This window comes from Phascolarctos cinereus, unplaced genomic scaffold (assembly GCF_003287225.1).
Source record: "Phascolarctos cinereus isolate Bilbo 61053 unplaced genomic scaffold, phaCin_HiC Scaffold_2;HRSCAF=192, whole genome shotgun sequence".
NCBI classification, from domain to species: Eukaryota; Metazoa; Chordata; class Mammalia; order Diprotodontia; family Phascolarctidae; genus Phascolarctos; species Phascolarctos cinereus.
In genome coordinates this window covers 200350421-200374634 of record NW_027555625.1, presented here as the reverse complement: position 1 = coordinate 200374634, position 24214 = coordinate 200350421, and the positions used below count along the sequence as shown (strand labels likewise).

Below are 24214 nucleotides of genomic sequence, written 5' to 3'. Positions count from 1 at the left end.
GGGGTCGAATGCTAGAGATATTTTGGAGGTAGAAATGACAATATTTGGCAACTGAATGGATGCAAGTTGAGTGAGAGTGAAAAGAAGAAGCTGGCGTAGAAGTTGTGAACCTGGGTGCTTAAAAGATGATGGTACACATAACAGAAATAGGAAGTTCGGTAGAAGGGTAGAGTTGTAGTTAGTTTTTGTTTTTTGTTTTGTTTTTTGTTTTGGTCAGGAGGGGAGAATAAATTCCATTTTAGACATGTTGAATTTGAGACATGGAATACCTAGCTAAAAATGTCCAAAAGGCAGTTGAAAATTCTAGCATTCAGGAGAGAAACTAAGGGGCTGGATCTATACATCTAGTAGTTTATTTGCGCAGAGATCATAATTAAAAACATTGAAGCTGATGAGTTAATCAAGAGAGATCCAGAAAGGAGAGGAAAAGGTCCAGGCTAGAGCATTGGGGTAGATTCACAATGTGGGGTATGATATATAGGATGGACAAACAAAGAACATAGAGAATCATCAGTCAGATAGGTGGTGGAAAACCAAGAAATAATAGTCACAAAAATTCAGACAATTCCAGAGGAGAGTTTGGTCAGCAGTATCAAATACTAGAGAAGTTAAGAAGAATGAAGAGATGGAAAAGAAGATAGTATTTGAACCCAGACTAAGAAGAATGAGAAAAGACTGTAAGATTTGACATTTAAGAGATCATTTATAACTTTGGAGAGAGAATAGTTGCCATCAGGCGATGAGGTCAGAAGCAGAGTTGCAAAGGCATTCTTATGGCTGGGCTCCTAGAAACTTTCCTGGAGCTCAGCGGCACATCCTCTGGAACAGGGAGACATTAGCTTCTAACAGATCTCATGGCAGAGCAAAGATGCCAAAGTATGTTCATGATTTGAACTTCTGATTTAGCTGAACTCTCCTGAAACATCCTTCATACTTCAAAACATGTTATATTAATATTTGACCAGGGCTTTTTGTTAAGAACTTCATATACATATTATCTGTGAATTGGGCCAGTAGGCAATTAACAGAATTCTAGAGTAAATCTTAACACACTTGTACATATTACTAAAGAAATGTTTTGATTATACACAATTTGTCTCACTTTGTCCACATGGGTCTCACTTAGATATAACCTCAGGGATTGTGTCCTAATCTTTGTATCCTTACAGCATTGTATGTGGTACTTTACTTTTAATATTTCTTTGATGATTATAACATATAAATAAATGTGTGTATATATATATGTATGTATATATATATATATACACACACACACACACACACACACATACGTACACACATATGTTAGATTTTTGTGTGTGCAATACTGATGTGCTGGGCAAGTTCATCACCATATATATTTTATGTATCTATACATATATGCAGTTTGTTCATGTTACTAGTTATCTTTCCATGTTAAAATTCTATATATGTCATGCAGATGTGCCATATGTCAAGAACATTGATTTTGTTCAAATATTTTGTCACTTTGGTCATTAAATAAAGCTTGATAACTGTAGTTAACGTGCTCCCGTTGTTAGCAGTGAGTTGAATACTAACAGAAGGTCATTGATAAACTAAACTGAAGGGCGACCAGGATGGAGAAGAGTCATGAGGTAATGCCATATGAGAGTTGGAAAGACTGGGGTTGTTCAGCTGGGAGAAAACATGGAGAATCATGCCACCTGTCTTAAAGTTTTTGAAGGATTATCATGTAAAATAAATTTTTATCTGGCCCTAGAGGGGAGAAATAGGAGTAATGAGTAGAAGTCTCAAAAAAGCAGATTTAACTTGATATTAGGGTGGACTTTATAATAATTACAACTACTGCATCACAAAGTGGAATGGCTATTCTAGGAAGTATTCCCTCTCACTTGAGGGCTTGTCTGGCATATTATAGAGCTAATTTTTGTTCAAGTATGGGCTAGTTTAGATGGCCTCTGAGAATTGATAGTCTTGATTTTCCGAACTACTAGTTTTAATTTCAATTTCCAGGAACAGTGTATAGAGAAATAAAATGTTATATTGATATAATATAAATGTTGTGTGATACTATTGTGATGGTTAGTGATGGTACATTTCCTTTAATAAAGAAGGGACTAAAATCATAAGACTTTAGAGATAGAAGGAGATCTTAGATTCCAGTCTTCTCATTTCAAAAGTGATTATTTGAATATATCTTTTAAAATGCCCTTTCAATTCATCATCAATGGTACATATTTTCCTCTTCACTTCTGCTTCATAGAAACTCTTCCTCCCTTGAGTTTCCTCTCCTGCATGAGGTCTGTTCTGTTCCTCTAGTTGGAGCCCTTCCATGCAGAAATTATATTTATTTACTTCACATGTTTTATATTTGCTTCTCTGTATTTATGTTGTTTTCCTCCCAATAGGATAGAGGCAGGCTCCTACAGGGCAGGGATTATTACTGTTTTTTTTCTTTGCATCTCCAGTGCCAAACTCAGTGCCTGGCACATAGTAAGAATTTAATAAATTCTTGTTAAATGAATAAATGAAGATTTAATGAAAGGTTTATTTTATCATGAACCAAGGAAGCCATTTTATTGTGTTCTCCTAACTTTTCACAATTGCTATGGTTAGTCTTCCATGTATAAGACCTCAGTATATTTTTCCACAACCTTTTTTTTTATTCACACCTTCGATTTCGTTACTTTGGAAAATCTTTCCACAAAGACAGATATGCAGCTTATTTGCATATTTTTGTTTTAGAGGGTTTCTGGAAAGGGGGAGCCTTTAAGTAATTGTCCAAGGTCTTAGAGCCAATGTGTGCCAATAGCTGAATTTGTATCTGCATCATTATTCAATGAATAAAGTATCAGAGCTTATTGTGTACCAGCTGGGCTACAGTGATGAGAGTAAGGCAGCTCTGTCCCTGAGGGAGCTTACACTCCAATAGGGAAAAAGCAGGTACTGATGGCCAGGGAAGGGAACTTTGGTATGGGCAGTCTCTGGGATTGTGAATGGAGGCTTAGAACAATAGATTGTCCCACCTTTCCCATAACAATAGTAATTTTGATTCAAGTGTTGTTTTGTAGAACAAGGGCAAAGAGGGAGGAGAGAGGTGCCTGGATTGTAGATCAGATGACAAGATGCCCATGTTGAGAATGCTCTGGTGGATGGGATGTCAAGTATGGTCTGCTACCAATTAGATAGAATAGTGGATTAGATGAATTTTAACTTAATCATGAGTCAGTACAACACAGCCCTGTGGGACAGTGACAGACTGCAGGAATTAGTTCTGATGGGCTTAGTGGATATGGTCTCTGGCTGCCTTGGTGAAGAGGGTCACTGTCCCCAGTGAGGCTCCAGAGAAGGGGAACAACATCCAGACAAATGGCAAGATCCCATACTGGACTGACCCTTTATGTCATGGTGGATGGTTGATTCTGTCTACTCTGTCTCTCTACACAAATCATTGGATAGTCCTTTAGTTTGTCACTTAACTAATGTCTCATAGCATTTGTTAGATTCGTATAAATCTTGGAGAAGTGACGTTTCATAAAAAAGGAATACATCTTTTATTACCATTTCCTAAGGAAGTCTTAGCAATGTAAATCATCCACCCAATAAAGAGACCAAGTGAATTGTAGTATCTACCTCAGCCAGCAGACACTGAACTTTTTGCCAACTAGAGAGAGAGAGAGAGAGAGAGAGAGAGAGAGAAAGAGAGATATGGAAGCTAAGGGCACCACTAGTTTAGAACATAAATCCATTTGCAAGGTTTTAAAAAGAGGTTGGTGAATATAATGGGCAGTGTTGTTTCATCAGACCATCAGTAAACATTTATTAAGTGTCTTCTGTTTTACAGGCGCTGTGCTAAGCTTTGGAGATGCAAAGAAAGTCAAAAGACAGTCTCTAATCTCAAAGGAACTCCCACAGTCAAATGGGAGAATCAACATGCAAACACCTCTGTATAGACAGGTCACTTCCAAAATAAATTGGAAGTGAACAGTAGAGGAAAGGCATTGGCATTAAGGGGTATCAGAAAAGCTTCATATAGAAGGTAGGATTTGGGCTGAGACTTCAAGGAAGCCAGGAGGCAAAAATGAGATGAGGGAGAATTCCAGGGATGTAAGAGAGCCAGTGAAAGTGTCTAGAATTGGGAGAGGGAGCACTTTGTTTGTGGAACAGCAAGAAGGTCATTTTTACTAGGGCACAGAGTAAAGTGATAAGAAGACTGAAAAGGTTACGAAGATCTTTGAAAGCCAGACAGGAATTTATGTTTGATCTGGGGGGTGATGGGGAACCACTGGAATTTACTGGATGGAGGGGAGTGACATGGTCAGACCTGCATTTTTGAAAATCATTTTGGAGGCTGAGTAGGAGACAGACTGGAGTGGGCAAAGACTTGAGACAGGAAGATAAGCTAATAGACTATTGTAATAATCCATACCTTAGGTGATGAGGACTTGTACTAGAGTAATGTTAGTGTCAGAGGAGAGAAAGGGGTATACACTAGAGAAGTTACAAAGGTAGAGTTGATAGGACATGGCAACTGGTGGGATATGAAGAATGGGAGGGAGAGTAAGGAGTCAAGGATAACACTTCTGTTGTAAGCATGGGGACTAGTAGGATGAGGGTTTTTTGGGGGGAAAGAATGAGTTCAGTTTTGGACATGGTGAGTTTAAGATACATGGGGAAACCCACTTTGAGATGTCTATAGGCAGTTGGAAATGTAAGATTGGAGGACTGGAGAGAGATTTGGGCTGGACAAGTAGATTTGAGAATTATTTGCATGGAAATTATTCAGTTATTGATAACTGAATTGATGGGAGCTGATGAGATTATTAAGGGAAACACATGGTATATAGAGGGAGATGAGAAGATGGTTTAGGATGAAGCCCTGTGGACATCCAGAGTTAGTGGGAGTGATGTGGATTAAGGAGACAAAGAAGGAATGGACAGGTAGGCAGGAGGAGAGCCAGGAGAGAGTAGTAGCATAAAAACCTAGAAAGAATATCAAGGAGAAGAGGGGACTGACAGTGTCAAAGGCTGTAGAGAGGTCAAAAAGGATCGGGATTGAGAAAGGCTGTTAGATTTGTCAATTAAGAGATCACTGGTAACTTTGAAGAGAGCAATTTCACTTGAATAATGAGGATAGTAGAAGCCAGACTCAAAAGAGTTAAGAAGTGAGTCAGGAAAGGAAGTGGAGGCATTGATTGTAGACAGCTTTCTCTGTTTTGGCCACAAAAGGGAGAAAAGATGGAATATAATAGTGAGGATGGATAGGTGAAATGAAGTTTGTTTTTGGCTTTTTTTTGAAGATAAAGTACACGTGGGCATATTTGTAAAGAGTAGGGAAACAGCCGATAGATAGGGAGCCATTGAAGGTAATTGAAAGAGTGAGGATAACAGGGGAATATTCTGAAGAAGAATTTTAATTGGGTGGTAAATATGGATTGATAGAGCCTTAAAGAAGAGGTTAGTGAGTGAGGGTTGCTAGAAGGTAAGCTTGGAAGTAGTACTGGATAGCAAGGCATATTCGAACACCCCGCTCCCCCAATCAGTGAATTGGGAGGAATAAGTGAAAGTGTAACCATTTCTAGAAAGGGTGGCCAAGAAGTCTGTGTCCTCAGGTTGGAGCTCTCAGAGAGAGCCAGAAGGCAGAAGGACAGGTTAACTGAAAGATTTAAGATGAAAGCAGATTTCCTTCTTATGGAGCAAACCTTCCTGAGGGCACATTGGAAGGAGTCAGTAGCTTTATGGTCGGACAAGGTTGGAGTGGAGAAGATTGCACTTGGAGTTGGACAGATCTAGATTCCAAGTCAGCATTATGCACTTAGCAGCTTCTTGAGAGCAAGGAGCTTTTCATATCTGTCTTTATGTCCTCAGTGCCTAGTAGAATACCTGCTTTAAAAATGTTTTTTAATCGTATCACCCTGGGCAAGAGTATGAACTGCTCTAGGTGATTGTTGGTATCAAGATTATATTTGTAAAATTCTTTGAAACCATAAAGCACTATATAAATATGATTTGTAAAATTCTTTGAAACCATAAAGCACTATATAAATATGTACTCTTACTGCCCTAGATTAGTCGGTGCCTATTTTACTCTCTTGTGGATCTCGATTCGCTGGCTTTTGGAAGCTCCTATGCCTTTGGCACTCCTTGCTCTTCCCTGCCGTTGTCAGATCTGAAATAACAGCCACACTTGTGGGTCAGTGAACTCAGTGCATCTGTTAGAGGCCTACTTGCATGTTCCAACTCCTTCCTTGCTTTTGTGACCCTGTCACATCCCAGAGGAGTAGTATACTGAAATACAAAATTACACTTAGAAAAAAAATCTTTTAGACTAGTGATTCTAAATGGGTGGGGGCAGGGAGTGAGAGGAAGCTGCGCGGTTATGGCTGGGCATTCTGGAATCCATACGTAACAATCAGGTTGCTCTGGCCAACGAGACTTGCAGAGTTAGAACCTGAATCCACGTGCTTGAGGAATTTACCTTATTTCCCTTTGTGTAGTTAAAGCTTCCTCAACATGTCTCTTTACTTTTGAAGCCACTGGCCTTTAAAACCCAGAAAAAGAATGAATGGCCGCACATCTCAGCTCACACACCTGCCTCTGACACAGTACTTGTCACAGTGACCCAAGTTATCTTTGGGGATCATTTACTCTGTCTCTAGGCAATCTTAAAAATGAATTAATAATCTCTCCTCTGTTAAATGTGTGATAGTTAACACTGGCAGAATCCAAATTGAGTTCACAAAACCTTAGTGATTTAGGACTCTGCTCCTTTGAGGTCTAGTTTCCCCCCTCCTTTTTAGCCTCCCTTCTTGCATTCAAATTAGTAGAATTGGACTAGTTAGCTCTCTAGAGTTAATATGATTTCTAATGCATAGTAAAAAAAATACTGCTTAAAGAGATAATGGTTCTAAATGCCAACAAGTGCCAAACTCTGGGTTGAACGTTCTGCATTGTGTGTCTCTAGTCGAGTGTGTAGGGGTCCAGTCTGTTCCCACTTGGGAAATAGCATGTGTTCCACTCCAGATTTGAAAAATTCATCAGAAATACAGTCTTTATAAAGTTCATCATAAAGTTCAGTCTTGGTCTCTAGCTAGTCTTGTGCTGTGCCATTCTTTGCTCATCTTCAAGGTCAAAGACCCTTCCCCTTCCCCCCTCCTCAAATTCTTCTGCTGTCCAAAAACACAGTTTGAACCAGAAGATGCTTCACACTAAAGTACTTGACTCTAGCTCTCTCTGACCTTTTATCCTTCTCGGTCAATAAAAGGGCTACTCTTATTGACAAAAGGTTTTCCATCTCAGACTGCTACAACATCACTGTAGCCACCTCATCTTATGATTGAATATGATAAATAATCAAACATACCTTCTGTGGACCAAATGTTATGTAATTAGATTTTTAAAAAGTTATAGATGATGTTTTAAAATAAAATATTCATTTATAAGTGTTATTGAACTCCAAGCAACTTTTTGTCATTTTGTGTTTTCATTAAAATTTTACTGATATATTTTGTTTTAAAAATCATCTTTCTTTCTAGATATATTTTTCCTACTCCCCTCTCCAGAGAGTCATACTTAGTAACAAAGAATAAAAAAGAAAAAAGAAAAGTAGTTTAGTAAAGCTAATCAACACTATGAATTGTTTTACTGCGGTTCCTGTAAGTAATACCAGGCTGGAAAGGTTTGCAGTATGGCCTATCAGGGATGGAATGACTATACATTTTTGTCCAAGAGCCATCCCAGCTCAAATCACGGGCTTATCAACAGAGCATCTATAGAGTGATGAATATTTGTCTACAGTAATTCTGTAGACCAGGGGTTCAAAACCTAGAGTTCATGAATACTCTCTTTCTCTCTCTCTGTATATGTATGCATGGATGTATATATTTCTAGGTATGTATACGTGTGTGTGTGTATATATATATATATATATATATATATATATATATATATATATGTATAAGCTGTTTCTTGATATAATTGGCTTGCTTTATAATCTTTTGTATTTTATTTTATGCATTTAAAAACATCATTTTGATTAGGATTCACCAAATTGCCAGAAGAGTCAATGATATACAAAAGAGTTAAGAGCCCTTGCTCTTAAGGCCACTTCTGCATAAAAGAGTTATTCACTGCAGTGGAGGTAGAGCCCAAGTTAACCAAATTATGTGTCCTTTAACTATTGAAGATTTGGCTCAGTATTCTACTTTAACTAGATCTTTTTGTCATTCAGAATGTTAACTGTCCCCCTCAGCTTTGTGCCATATGCATATTTGATAAGCGTTCTGTCTCTACTTTCTGCCAAATAGTAGGCAAAATTAATAGGCATATAGATTTATAGCTGGAAGGGACCCATAGAAGCTATCAAGTTCAGCCATTTCAATTTACAAATGAGGAAACATTTGAAAAAGGTTCAGTAACACTTAGGCCAGCCAAACACATCTCGCTGTGATGGTGGTGGGATTACTATAAACCTTTCTTCCTGTTAACATAGTGTACCAATAATACATTTTTAAAATTTAAAAATTATGTCACATATTTAAATATACTTAGACATATTTTATGATATGTAAATTACAGAACAACATTCATATAGTTCTTTTTGGTTTTACAAAGTGCTTTATGTATAAATGTTAACTCATTTGTGTTTCATCCCAACCCTGTGAGATAAGCATTGAAAATAATGTCTAGATTTTATGCTGAACAAAAATTGAGATACATAGAGGCAATGTGACTTGCCCAGGTCCTACCAGCTATTCATTCACAAGGCCAAGATTTGAATACAGATTTTCTGATACCAGATCCCTTTCCACTACACTAGAGCAGTTCCTGCCACGCTGATTTCAAATGTTTAAATGGTTCCAAGATCTCATCTGTGTGTATATTCCCCCCAGAGACACAGATCACAATCCATCGTTGTTGACCCATCCTAGTCCACTTTTGTATGTGTTCCCCATAAATCTTATAGGCATAATAAAATTACAGATTGTTGATAAACATTTGCTTGTCTGCTGCTGAAAATATTAAGTATCATACAATGGTTGAATCTGTATCTATACATACCTTCCTTGCCAAGAACTCTGTAATAATAATTAGAGTCTACTATATAATATAATGTTGCAGATCATTAGTTGAATGTAAAATTGTACACTTAACTTCTCAGTTTCTAGATTCTTTAGGCTATAACTCAGTTGTTTATATTTTCTTGGAGTGGGTAAAGGTGGGGAGGCAGTAAAATGTGAGTGGAGAACTCAATCCTTAAGAAGAATGACGCTATCTCTACCATTTCTGACTTCCATCTTTATCACTTTTGGACCATTTTTATTTTATGTATACATAACACGTACTTATACAAAATATTCCCATATCATATATGTGTACACACATACATATATGTGTGTATGTATATGTGTGTGTATATACACACACCCCTATACACACTCACTCGTATATATTGAATCATAATTGTGGAGTTCAAAGAGACCTTAGAGAAGCCTTCTACACCAACCCCTTCATTCTACAAATGAGGAAACTATGAGTCATTGTCTTGCCTAAGGTCATACAAGTGGTAAGCAGTTTAGGTGGGATTTAATCCTAGTTCCTTTGATTCCAGAGTCAGTGCTTTTTCCCTGCTGCACAGCCTACATTTTCCTGTCATCTCTGTTATGTTCTCCTGAGCCTGTATACTTGGTTTAAATGTACCAGCTGGCAGTATTACTCTTCTACATTTTTATTTATTTTTCTAAGTGGTAAGAACAGTTAGCATATCACAATATAGAGGGTAGCTCTGTAGCTTTCCCTTTTTGTTGTTTTTGTTTGTGGTAGTTTATTTTTATATACAAGTAGCATCACTCTAGAGAGGTATAGGTTGGGAATCTGAGTTCCAAACTCACATCTCCAGCTGTCTTTTGGACATTTTGAGCTGGTTGTGCCATAGGAATCTTCTGTATGAGAGATGTTATGAGGTAGAAGCTAGACTTAGCAATAGTTTGGATGCATGGGGTGAGTAAGAATGGAGAAGTAGAAATTGACACTGAAGTTACAAACCCAGGGGACCAGGAGGCTGTTGGTTCCATGCATGAAATGCTCTTCCTCTCTTCTACCTCTGGAATATGTCTGGCTTTTGTTAAAATTCAGTTTAAATGCCAGCTTCTATAGGCCTTCCCAGCCCCTGGCCACTGTTAGCCTAGCCTTCCTCTCTAAGGTTACCTTCCTTCTACTCTTGTAAATACTTATTTACATGTTGTCTTACCCATTCACATGCAAGCTTCTTGAGGACAGGAAATTATTTTTTGTGGGGGTTTTTTTTGGCCTTAATAAAATGCCCGACACATAATTGGCACCTAACAAATGCTTTCCAATTGATTAAAAAAGTTCTGTTGTATGTTTGGCTTTGTCTTTTAAACCAAATTGGTTTCTTGTAGTTGTTCTAGGGCTATGCAGTGGTAGTTATTAGAAGTTATAAAATAAGAGTTGGAAGTAATTTGTCTTTAAACAATACAAGTGTATATTCAGAGAGGGATTAGGGCCTCGAAGATAAAGCTGCTTAATAGTTAATTTTGTCACTTCATTTCCCCCAATCAATTCAGTATTTAGTTCCATTTATTTTAAGTTGGTGAATATCTTCGTGAATTTGTTCACAAATATCCATTTATAAGTTCCTAAAATTACAACTTGGGCAATTTTCAGTGAAAATAATTTTTGAATCTCCTATATTTCAGATGAGATCTGAAAAAGGCAGAATACAGTCTGACTTCAAGCTCAATATGACTCAGCAGTGTGATGTGCCAGCCAGAATAACTAATTCCATCTTGGGCTGAATTAAGAAGGGCATAGCTTCCGGTGATGGTCCCACTGTGTTAGGCTTTCTTAAGACCTTATCAAGCATATCAGGTTCAGTTTTGGGCACCACAGTTAAGAAGAATAAACTGAGAATGCCTAGAGGAAGCCAACTAGAATGGTGAAGGGTCTTGAGCCCATGTCATATGTGGATTGGTTAAAAGAACTGGGCATGTTTATCCTGGAGAAGACTGGAGGGGATCATTAGCTGTCTTCAAGTATTTGAAGGGCTGTCATGTGGAAGAAGTACTAGATTTAATCTCTTTGGCCTTAGGGGCCAGAACCAGGAGCAATGTGTGGAAGTTGCAAACATAAAACATTTAGGCTTGATGTCAGGAAAAGCTTCCTAACAATTAGATTTGTCCAGAGGTAGAATAGCCTGCCTCAGGAAATGGTAGGTTGCCCTTCTTTGGAGGTCTTCAAGCAGAAATCAGATGACCTCATGTCAGGGTCTGTTACAGTAGGAATTTCCGTCATTTACTGGTTGGGCTACAGGGCTTCTAAGGTCCCTTTTGCCTATCAAATTCTGTGATTCTATAATTTTAAAAACATAAAGTGTAGCAGGCGCTGTGTTAGGCCTCAGGAATATAGAGACAAAAATAAATAGTCCTTGTCCTCCAGGGACTTTAATTCTCCTGGAATGGTCTATTTTCTTAAGGGCCATCTTAAATTGGTTTGAGGATGAACTTTCAAATAAGATAGTCCAGGTGTTGGATGAGTAAGAATAGTGGTAACATTTTTTGTTGTTGTTGTGGAATATTGGAGCCTAAGACTTGCCTTAAGTTTTTTGACTGACATCACACTCTTGATTCATTGCAACTAGCAATAAACTAACACTCTAAAACTCCTAATTTTCTTTCACATGAACTGTTATTTAGTCATGTCATTTTAAATTTAACTCTATATTTTGAACCCTGCTTCTGTTAGCCAGGCAGCATGGACTTAGAGTCAGGAAGACCTGGGTTCAAATTCTATTTCTTAGAGTTACTAGCTGTGTTATTATTTAACAAGGACAAGTCATTTAACTTCTGTGAACATCAGGTTCCTTTTCAGTAAAAAAGGGATACTAATACCAACTACTTACATTACAGGATTAATATGAAGGCGGATTGGGATGTCTAAAGTGTTATGCACACATTAAAGCGCTATGTAAATGTTCTGTTATTTTTATTTATTTTATTTATTATTTATCAGTTTTAATTTTTAGCTAGTATGTTAGATATCACTTCCAACTTTCTACAGTTTACAAATTTTCTCAGCATTTCTTCAGTATTTATCAAAGTCATTATTAATGTTGAAAAGGACAGATCAAGTAGTATAATATCATGAGAGACCTTCCAAGTTGATGCCAAAGGGGCTATGTGGTACAATAGCGAGCATATTGGTGCTGGAGTTAGGTTTGAAACCTGGTCCCTCCACTTCCTACAGTTTCACTTTGGATAAACTGTCTTCTGTGTTTCAGTTTCTTCATCTGTAAAATGAGGAGATTGACCTTGAGGACCTTTAGTCAGTCAATCAACAAACATTTATTAAGAGTCCACTCTGTGCCAGGCACTGAGTGCTAGGTAGTGGGGAATCAAGCACAAATAATGAAAATCTCTCAGGAGCTGAAATCTTTGATCCTGTGTGTCTAATGTTCCTTGGCAATGGTTATTCAGCAAGTATATTCTCCTGTTTGCAAGAATATTGTAAGAGACTTTGTCAAATGCCTTTTTAGAAACCTAAATGTTTTCTATCTTTGTAATTCATACTAGTACCCTTAAGCAGTGATTCAGAAAATATTTTACTTTTTGAATTCTATGAAACCTCATTTCCCGTATCTTCTTTTCTTGTTCATAATCACAGCCTTTAACTAGAAGAAATGAATAACGTTTCTGCTTCCAAATTCTTCTGTCATCAGGGATAAATTTTAGGTTTTTTCCTCAAAGTATCTTTGATTCCCACATTAATCAACAGAAATGGTAGGTTCTTTTAATGAGTCTTGGAAGACTCAAATCTCAGTACATATTCTAGGAACACAGTACCCCTCTAAACTAGCCATGTCAGATATTTATGGGACGACTTCTGTGTTCTTACCAGGAGTCACCAACAACCACTATATCTATTTTCTTCTTGGATTTGATAATGGGATTCTTCATCCTAAAAGCATCTGTGAGCTATTTCTATTCCATGGAACAAGAAATGTTGCTACATTAGATCCATATTAGTTATAATGATTCTGAGGATTTTTAATCCTTCCTTTCTTATTTTCTGTCACATTGTTTCATGATTTCCATTTGATGTCTTCTTGACATTGATTTTGAGTCTTTTTACTCAAAATATGTTTCTTTTAATCTTCCTTGCCTATGTCTAACATTCTCCTTAGATCTAAAATCTTATATTTTCTAGTATATGGAGAGATATTTATCACAAACCTTTCACCCTTTTCCCCAAGCAGGTCATTTTGCATTCATAATATACAACTGACAAGTACCTCAGGGAGTAACAGTACAAATCAGGTTGCTAGACCTTTTTTTTCTATTTACATACCTTCTGGAACTATAGTCATTTATAACACCTTAAATAACTTAACTGTTTTTAGCCATTGGATTCATATTCACTTAGTCAATCAACAAACAATTTCTTAAGTGTCCACTCTGTGCTAGGCACTGAGTGCTAGGTAGTGGGGATACAAACACAAAGAATGAAATAATCACTCAGGAATTGATATCTCTGATCATATGTGTCTAATGTTCCTTGGCTCTGGTTATTCACCCAGTATATTCTCTTGTCTGCAAGAATATTGCAAGAGATTTTGTCAGATGCCATTCAGACACCTAGATGTATCTATCTTTGTAATTCATTCTGGTACCTTAAGCTCAAGGGTAGCTCAAGGGCAGAGATTCTTAACTTTTTTTGTGTCTTGGACCCCTTTAACAGTCTGGTGAAACCTATTAACCCCTTCTCATAATAACGGTTTAAAATGAATAAAATAAAATACAGAAGATTAAGGAAAACAATTATATTGAAATACAGTTATCAGACTATTTTTAAAAGTTCATAGACCCCTAGGTTAAGAACTCCTGTTCTTGAGAATGCTGTTTTTAAATCAGCTTATCTTGTCTTCTCCCTTACCTTGTTGCTTCTTTCTAGCCTCAGCAGTTATTGGTGGCAAATTTAAAATGTGCCTTTGGTTGACACAAAAAAAGAATAAGTAATGTTTTTCTTGCTAAAACCATTTTCATCTGCTTATGAGCATTTTGCAATAGGTATTTTTAAATATTTTTTAGAAAAGGAAAATTAGTGTCATTCTAAATTTTTATTCCATTTAGAAATAATACATATATAGTGATACATATAGCCCAAAGGGAGAAAGTAAATTTACATATTAGTCTTGTGACCACCCAGAACACGACTCTCTTTTTCCCTCTTTTGTTATGATATAGTCTAGTAGAAGCCCATCAGACAAGACAGATTGAGGGGCTTATCACCACCAGGTTGGCTGCAGAGAGATGAATTTTTTAGCTCTCAAAGATCATCTAAAATTGAAGAATGGTTGTGCACTAAATCAGTGGTGGGAAGGCCCCTGTATTGATGACTTCAATACTTCAGGAATTTATGCTATTAACATACATACATATTTATTTCTGAAGATCAAGAAGTCTAATTACTAATATACGTTGAAAAAACTAATGAACTTGGTTCATATACTAATGATTGAAAACAAATTTCAGAATGAAATCACAATTTAAGCATTCTTAGGCATACTTTTGACTCACAAAACAGTCTATGGGAATACCACAGAGCCCAGTTTTGCTTATTGTCTGTTATCTGAGGATATGTGGTTTTTGCTGCCTCAGAACTAAAAACTGTTATTTTCTTAGTTAACTCAACTTTCTGTGTTTCCATCATGAAGTTTTTAAATGTGTTATGAAATTAACACAGATTTATGTTGCTAACATTAGTATTATATGTATTCTTTTCTACAGGTCAACTTTGTAGTGTGCCAACTCTTTGCCTTGCTAGCAGCTGTTTGGTTTCGAACTTATCTACATTCAAGCAAAACTAGCTCTTTTATAAGACATGTTGTTGCCACCCTTTTGGGCCTTTATCTTTCACTTTTTTGCTTTGGATGGTAAGTAGCTATTTTGATCATTTTAAATGGAAATACATTTTTTTGAGTGTTCTGATAATACTGTCAGTATGTAGTTACAGTAATTAATGTATTTTAAACAACAAAAGTGGTAGTCTGTTGGAGTATTAATTCCTCTCTTATATAGTTTTTTCCTATTAATCAGCTTATATATTTTGTTTTAAAATTTTATTAAAGTGAGAAATATAGTAGTAGTCCGTGGATTTGTGATCTCACTGTTGTGGTTATTCCTTCCACAGTATAGATCAAAACTACCCCATGTTTTCCTCTCTTATCTGTGTCCTCCCATATGTTCTCCATGAGGGATTCAACTCTCATGCTATTCTCCTGTTCTTTTGACATTGCATAGATGACAGTGGAGTCAGTCAGCTAGTACTTATTAAATATTTACTCTATGCGAGGCACTGTGTTAAGCTTTGAGGATACAAACAAAGGGGGAAAAGTCTCTGATCTCAAGGATCTTACAGTCTAATAGGGGAGACCACATCTAACCAACAAATAAGATGTGTACAGAATAAATTAGGGGCAATCTCAGAGGATAGGCATTAAAATAAAGGAGGACTGGGGAAAGCTTCTACCATAAGATGGGGACTTTAGCTGAGACTTGAAGGAAGCCAGGAGGCAGAGATGAGGCAGGAGAGAATTCCAGGTATGAGGGAAAACCAGTGAAAAAGGTCAGACTGGGAGATGAGAGTGTCATGTGCTTGGGAGAATGAGGAGGTCAGTGTCACTGAATTGCACAGTAAGTGGATGAGGGGAGTTAGGTGTCAGAAGAATGGGAAGGTAGGAGGGGACCAGGTTTTGAAGGGATTTGATAGCCAGACAGAATATTTTGTGTTTGATCCTGGGGATAATAGGGAACCACTGGAGTTTATTAAATAAGGAAGTGAAATGGTTAAGGCTACGTCTGAAGATCAGTTTGGCAGCTGAGTAGGGGATAGATGGGGAGGCCAGCCATTGGTCTGTAACGATAGTCCAGGCTAGGGTTAATGAAGCCCTGAAAAGGGGTAATGGCAGTGTCAGAGAAGAAAAGAGAAAATATATATGAGAAATGTTACAATGGTAGAATCGACAGGACTTGGCAACTGATTGGACATGGTTGGTGAGCAAAAGTGAGGAGTTGGTAATGGCATCTAGGTTGTGACTAGGTGATTGGGAGGATGAGATATCCTTTATAGAAAAAGGAGAGTTAGGAAGAGGTTCTTTTGGGGAGGTAGGTGGGAGAGAAGATAATAAGTTCAGTTTGGGGCATGTTGAATTTAAGATGTATCTGTCACATCTTTGAGATATCTAAAAGGCAGTTGAGATGTGAAATTGGAGGTTGGGAGAGAAGTTAGAATTAGAGAAGTAGATATGAGAATCATTTGTGTACAGATAACAATTGTGAAACCATGGCAGCTGATACATTACCAAGTGAAAAAGTGTAGAGGGAGAAAAGAGAAGAGGGTCCAGGACAGAGCCCCGTAGGACTCCTACTCTTAGTAGGTGTGATGTGGATAAAGATTGAGCAAAGCAGTGAGATAGGTAGGAGAAGCAGGGGAAAGCAGTGCCACAAAAACTTGGAGAGGAAAGAACATAAAAGAAAAGAGGGTGATCAGTAGTTTCAAGAGCTGCAGAGAGTTCAATAGGATAAGGATTAAGAAAAGGCCGTTAGATCTGGCAATGAAGAGATCATTAATAACTTTAGAAAGCCAGTTTCAGTGGAATGATATTAGAAGCCAGATGCAAAAGAGTGAAGAAGAAAATGAGAAGAAAAGAAGTGGAGACATTGATTGTAGACAGCCTCCTCACAGTTTGGCCACAAAAGGGAAGAGACACATAGAGCAATAGCTAGTGGGGATGGATGGATCAAGTGAGAGTTTTTTAAAGTTGGGGGAGACATTGGAATATTTGTAGATAGTAGGGAAGCAGCCAATAGACATGAGAGAGTTCGGGATAAAAGAAGGCTCAATCGACTGGAGAAGACAGGATGGAATGGGACCACTTATGCATGTAGAGGAGTTTGCCTTGGTGAGGAGAAAGGCTTTTTATGAAATAGGAGTGAAGGAAGAGATAGTGGCAGAAAGCATCTCAGTGATGTGAGATGAAGAACAAGGAAGAAGAAGGAACTCACAGCAAATGGCCTCATTTTTTTTTCAGTTAAAATGAGGCAAAGAAAAAAACCATTGAGCTGAGTGGGATAGTGAATTGATTAAGAAGGTGTAAAAAGGATTGCCTTGCCACAGAGACTGAGCTAACATTATGTTGCATGAGTTTGTCATGTACCCAGGCAGCACAGTTTAGTGATTTTCTCCAGCATTGTTCAGCTGCTTATGAGTAGGTACAGTGGCAGTAGATGGACTTGAAAGAAGATGACATTGCAGAGTTGAACTGGTTCTCAGGGGGGTCAAGATGGGGAAGAGAAAAGAATGTAGGTATTGCAAGCGTGATGGCCTTGGAAAGAACAGAAAGATGGAAGGATTGGAGGCCGCGGTCAGGATGAAGAACACAAGGTTTGGAGTTTCAAGGCAAAGGAAAGGTGGAATAACAACATAATAAATAGATAAAGGAATTTAAAAGTTTATGAACATGGATGTAGAACACTTGTGGTTGATGGCAAGATCAAGGGTATGACTATCTCTGAGTAGCTGTGGGGGAGTGGAGGAATACAGGTCATGGGAAATGAATAAGTTGAGGAATGGGGTGGGGAGTAAAGGTATTTGAGAGAGCATCAGTATGTATTTGAAGATCTATAGTATGAGGGCAGGAATTGAGGAGGAGAAAAGAAGGTGAACCAGGCACTGAACTCTTTGAGGCAGGAAGGAGAGTGTCCTAGAATTCCATAGAATCTTGTTAGAGTGATAAATCTTTATTGAATAAATTTCAAAGGGGAAGAGGTGACTGAGTGGTAGTGATAGAGGAGAGAGCCTGGAAATAACAATGGGGAGCAAGGAGTAATCCAACCTCTCTTACCACAACCAGTGAGTCTGGGTGAACGAGTGAAGATACAATTAGAACAGTTAGAAAGGGAAGCCATGAAAGCCATGTCATCAGGGAGAAGCAACGTCTCAGTTCAAGAAGATGGAGGGAGTGGAAAAAAAGAAATGTTTAAGATAAATTAAGAGGTTGTTACCTATGGAGCAGGCATTCCAGATTATACAGGCTACCTGTCACTCTCACTAAGTAATTGAGCCATCCTTTTTTTCTGGTTATTTGTCAGATAACATCCTCCATACTATTTCTTTTATTTAATTATTTATTTATAGTGTTTTGCAACTCTAATCATGTCCACTATGTACCTATCCATTGATTTTTAGGTGATCTTCAACTTGAATTTTTTAGAGATTGTTTAGTATCAACAGTGTTCAGCTACTTATAAAGCATCACCAGAATAATAGTGGTGTTAAAAAGATAGGCTTTCATTTTAGGGAGAGAATCGGAGTCCTTAAAAATTGTACAATTTCCAAAAAGTATTCCAACCCCATCTTTCTCCTCTTGCTCAATTCTGGGCCAAGCAAATTTTCTCTTTAAAGTAATAATGAAAGTGCTAATGAGCGTTCTATGTCTTTCTGTATATCATAGTCTAAACATAGGCATTCTTCATTAACTTAGTTTTTCTTGTGTGACTAGTTAGGTAGCACTTATGAAAATGATTATAGAGTTCACTTAGAAGTTTCTGAAATAGTCTGGGTTTTAATGTAATTGTCACAATGCCATCTGTAAACAGAAGCATTTGGAGGACCTCACAATCTATAGATATAGATCAGGGTTCTTAACACTTTTTTGTGTTATGGATTCCTGCGAGTATAATGAAACCTAATGGACCCCTTCTCAGAATATTTTTAAATGTATAAAATAAAATACATAAGATCACAAAAGGAAACATTATATTGAAATACAGTTATCAAAATGTTTGTTTTAAAAAAGCAGATTTTTAGGTTAAGAATCCCTCTTTGATTTGGACTCCATCCTTTATAATGGCAGTGAACCCTTTTGGCAAGCATATATCTCGTTCCTTTATGCCTTACTTGATATTAATAGTTATAAATAAATGGAAAAAGTACAGTGTCTTGTGTTTGTCAGATTTGTTGTGGCAGGCTTAAGAGTTGGAAAGGTTCCTTTTTACTATATAATCTTGAAACTCAGTCTTATGAGTTTTTAAATTCTGAAAAGTTTTGAGAAAGAACAGAAAAAATACAGGTTATAAAAGATGTAAATTTTCCATTGTAATTGGGCTTTTTTTTCTTTTTATGTAACATTTGCATCAAATCAAATTTCTGCTGCATGAATTTTTGGTATAGTTGGTGGCCAAAAGGATTTTAAAATGGTATTGTTAAGTCTTTTTGATTGTGCTGTTTTGCTTTTTCTGAGAGTCTTCTTAGCTTCCAAAGAAAGCATTTTGAAAAATAAATAAAAAGATATTTCTGCTCCCTCTAGGTTTTGTTTTCTTTATTCTCTCACTACTTAAAGCTTTTGTTGTAAGGGATGCCTTTTCACAGGCAACCATAGAAATGATCATTAATATGATACTTCTGCCACTGACTAGAGCACTCTCAAATTCAGAAAGGGTATTATTAGCAGAGTAGCAGTGTACATAATCTCTCTTTAGATGGAAGATGTTGAAGTTGTTGCCACATGAACAGGATTATGACTAAAATTACAAAATACTTTGGTACGTTAATTCATCTCTGGGGGCAGCTAGGTGGCGCAGTGGTTAGAGTACTGGCCCTGAAGTCAGGAGGACGTGAGTTCAAATGCAGCCTCAGACCAAACACTTGACACTTAACTAGCTGTGTGACCCTGGGCAAGTCACTTAACCCTAATTGCCTTTAAAAAAAACCCAAAACCGAAAATTAAATTTTAAAAAATTCATCTCTGGCAGTATCCATAAAGTCCATAAATTTTGATACAGTGCTCTGTAGTGAGTTTTCTAAGAACTTCAAGCTGATTTGATGTTTTATTATTCTGTTAATTACTGTAGACATAGAATTATATGTCCCCTATTGAATGGACTGTTTGACATGAGAATTCTCTGAGATGAAAAAATCCCCAGCTTGATCTATATCTTGATAGCCCAGTTTCTACTGTATCATTTTCAGGTGTAGTTGAAGCCCAATATTCTACCTAACAATGATAACCGCTACTTTTTTTTTTCTGTACTGTTTTAATATTTGTGTGTGAATATTTTGTTGAAGATTAATCAGTGTGGATAGTAAATAGCTATTATTCTTTGAGAGTGATTGTGTTTTGAGCCACTTAAGTATTTAAATTTTGTTTGTTCTCTGACTTTCCTCAGACCACTTCAGTTTAATTTCTGATACACTTTCTTGGAATGATGCATTCTTAGGGGGTATTGAATTTCTGTCAGCCATATTCTTCTAGGATTATTTTGTTTTCTTTACTGCTATTTAAAATTTAGATAACTTTTTTTTTCTGAAAAGTGTCATCATCAGACGATTAGCTACTAGGCAGGTAATGACTTTTATTTTTTGCAACAGCTTTTAAAGAATTTGCATTTAAGGCTCACCTCTTTTTTGTTTGGCTACAATCTAATTTAATAGCCCTGTATCACATTGCTTCCCTCCTTTGTATGTTGTTTCTTCTAGCCAAACTAGATTAATAGCCGCTACCTAAATTTAACATTCCATCTTCCAACTTTCCAGATTCACTGAGGTTGGCTGTTCCCCATGCCTAGAATGCATTCCCTCCTTATCTCTACCTTTCAGAATCCTTGGCAGAGTTCAGGTGCTGCTGCCTCCTTGTAGCCTGCTTTCAAGTCCCACTGTCCCTAGGGTTACATATTTTTTCTTTTTTAAATTTAACTGGAGACAGTGTAAATTTCTCCTTTTTCTTTATCACTTGCTACCTTGTATTATACTTAGCAGTTCTCCCCTTCACCCCTAGCCCAGGCTGCATACTCTATGAAGCCACAGACTATAATATTTGATTTTTGTATTCCCAGAGCCTTGCACAGTGTCTCGAATCTAATTCAATATTTTGATAAGATCACAATTCTGTTAATGTGGATATTCCTTCCAGTGGTATGTGCTCAGTTCCTGAGTTTTATTATATTTGTCTTTGGTAGCACCTTGACATCTTGGAATCTTTAGCCTGTTTTTGTTTTCTAACACACTGGGCTTTTCGTGTCATTGTTACCACCATCATCATTATGCATTTAGAAATAGTTCATCTGTATAATGTAAAAAAAAATTCCCTCCAAAATTGTTCTTGTATTCAACAAAACACTAAGGATTCTACTCTATCTAGACGAGTTTCATTTTAATATTTAGGTTATATGTTTCTGCCTCCTTTTTGTAGTCAGCAAATTGGTTAGAGACCATTAAAAGTTTAGCTACATTCATAGGCTCTTTACCCAAGCAGTTACAGCTTTAGAAGGGAGGAAATCTTTATCCTAAATGATTTCTGTGCAGCAGTTTGCCCTCTTGGCTGTAGTTTCTCTTCTTATACTAATTCTGAATCCTATGACTTAGAGAACATATTAGGGAGTCGACATAAAAAATTGACATTCAGTTTAATGAGTGAGCAGAAACTGTTTTTTGCCTTTCTTCGTATCACTAGTGCTTAGAACGGTGCCTGGTAGATAGTAGGCATTGAATAAATATTTATTGATTTGACTTATTCACTACAAAGAATGTTTTTGAAAATGTAACTGATATGAGAAAATGTGGTTTAGTGGAAAGAGTGCTGGCTCTAGAGCCAAAGGACCTGGATTCAAATTTTGCCTCTGTCACTTAGGATAAGGGAAGGGAATACATATTTATTAAGCACCTGCTCTGTTTTAGGCACTGTGTCAAGTGCTATAGAGCTATTGTGATCCTCACAAGTGGAAGGTAAGTGTTCTTATTATCTCCATTTTACAGTTGAGGAAATTGAAACAGATGGAGGTTACGCATCATCCTCCATTCTCTTCTCCTTTTTTCCAGTCTTTGAAGAGGTAGCCTTTTCCTTCCCAAGGCCAACCCCTCCTTTCCCACCCACCCACCCACTTCCCTTGCCCTCAGGAGAGTGGGGTTCATGTATATTGCTCAGGACATAAGAGGGGAAGCATGTGTCTACATCTCATGGATATCTGTAGGCACTCTTGATATTCTGTCGCTCTCCAGATGCAGCCACCTTCTTTTGGGATAGGAAACTACATCCACTTCTCAAGTTGTGGTTGGGAAGACTCAGAGGAGCTTGAAGCTTACTGTGCCCTTCTGATGAAAGGCAACAATTGGTCTTCTGGTGGGGAGAGGCAGAAATCTCCCTGCTCTTGCATCTTTCCCCTTTCCGCTCTCTCCACCCTCCTCACCTTTTTTCCTCTCCCCTCACTTTTTCAGCTCTCTTCTCATCCTCTCTCCTTTTCCCTCTTTTCGTCTCCTTCCTCCTTTACCCTTTTATCTTCCTCTTTGTCCCTCTTTCCCCTTCCCTTCTTTTCTCTTTCCCTCTTCCATATCCTCTTTCTCCTTACCCCTTTCTCTGCCCTCCTCATCCTCTCATTCCACCCCATCCCCTTCCTCTTCTCATTAATCTCATAGGGGAAACTCTTTTCATTATCCCCTCCTCACATACATTTATAGTGGAAGAACAGTCTTTATTTAAGCAGAAGAATTCTTAATTATATACCTATATGGTACTTATCAAATGAATTCATAGTCTCAGTTGTATATGCCTACTTCAGAAAAAGCCATACCATCTTAATTAGAACCTTTGTTAATAGAAGGCAGTGAATTTTAAGAATCGAATAGACCAGAAATTTAGGGAAGCTTAACCTGACTTTAGCTTTTATAGTCCAAGAATAAGTAGAGGACTTGAATTCTCCTAATGTTTTACATGTTTCTGATATTAATCACTTTTATGTCATTTTATGAGTACTACTTTCAAAAGATAAGACTCAAACATTATTGCTTTTTTAAAACTTAATTAGATAAGTGTTTCTTGTGTGATTGAGACATTACTTTATTTGCTATCAGTAAAGATAGGACTAGCAAAATTAATTTGAGTAGAATTATCAGTGATGTGTGTTCATATAAGAAAATATCATGTATACATATGTTTTATTAGAATTTGTTTTCTGCCATGTAATAGTAATTCCTGAATAAATAACTGACCCTATTATTTTTAGTTGCAGACTAGATGGTTGATGTTTTTGAATGTTAACTTTGCTCTTCTAACAGTTATTTTTTTTTCATAGGTATGCCTTACATTTTCTTGTACAAAGTGGAATTTCATACTCTATCATGATCATAATAGGAGTTGAAAATATGCACAAGTAAGTGTTAATAATTGTCATGTTTACTTAAAATAGAGAAACCAATTAAAATATTTACTAATACATTGTGCTTGAGATAATTCCATGTTACACTTATTTTTGTCTTGTTCACTTCTTTGGTATAAGCATAGGTCTCCCTGCTCTTTTTTAATGTAAGTTCCTTTGAAGAGAATAGTTTTTCAGAGGCTGCTTGTTCTCTTTCCAGTTTGAAATTCCAAAAGCGTGTTATACCTGCTGCCTTTTAGAAAGACACCCTAAAAAGTTGAGACTTTGTAATTCCTGCCGCATAGGTTGTGAATGTTATCTTATTCATTCCTACTAATACTTTACATTAGTGTGGAGCTATTAATGTTCTTATTTCAAAGTACTCCCAAATTTTCTTTGGGAGACACTGGTTAAGTGTAGGACTAATATAGTTATATATGATACATAACATAGCCATATATACATACACATAGACACACATATGTCAAGGGCAGAGCTAAGATTTGAATTCAGGATTCTTACCCTTCCAACTAGGAAAGTAGCTGGCTTCTTTCTTGTACCTTTAAGAATGTCCCTTTGTGGACTTCTCATGATTTGGTCTTCTTTGGAGGATAGTGTACAATGTGATTTATCATAAATTCTGAAAATGCACTTTTCTTTGTATTTTTGGTATTTGTCCAGTAAAACTTAGTATGCCTTACTGCAATATCCACAACAAGAATGACTTTTTATGGATTCAGTTATGTGTGTGTGTGTGTGTGTGTGTGTGTGTGTGTGTGTGTTTACCCTGCTGTCCTCTTACATGCAATAAACACTTTATCGACCAGAGCAGATACATATCATATATTTTATTTGTATCTTATTCCTATCAGTTAGCCCACTAGAGAAAATACTGAAATAATCAGGCATAAAGGAAATTCTCTGGGGAGCCTTGACAATGTAGTGAAGTCCTTCTCTGGTGGCTAGATATATAAGGTCAGAGGAAACAACATTGCAGTCAGCTTGAGTATCTATCAGTCCATCTTTCT

The 24214-nt window shown here is 37.1% G+C and overlaps 1 protein-coding gene across 1 annotated transcript in view; it reads left to right on the top strand.

Annotated features, from left to right (window-relative positions):
* MBOAT2 (membrane bound glycerophospholipid O-acyltransferase 2) overlaps positions 1–24214 on the top strand; it is a 171528-nt gene that overhangs the window by 29441 nt on the left and 117873 nt on the right. Inside the window, exons 2-3 of the mRNA XM_020992692.2 lie at positions 14787–14932; positions 23124–23201. Coding sequence (XP_020848351.1) covers positions 14787–14932; positions 23124–23201 — 224 coding nt within the window. The remainder of the gene's footprint in view (positions 1–14786; positions 14933–23123; positions 23202–24214) is intronic.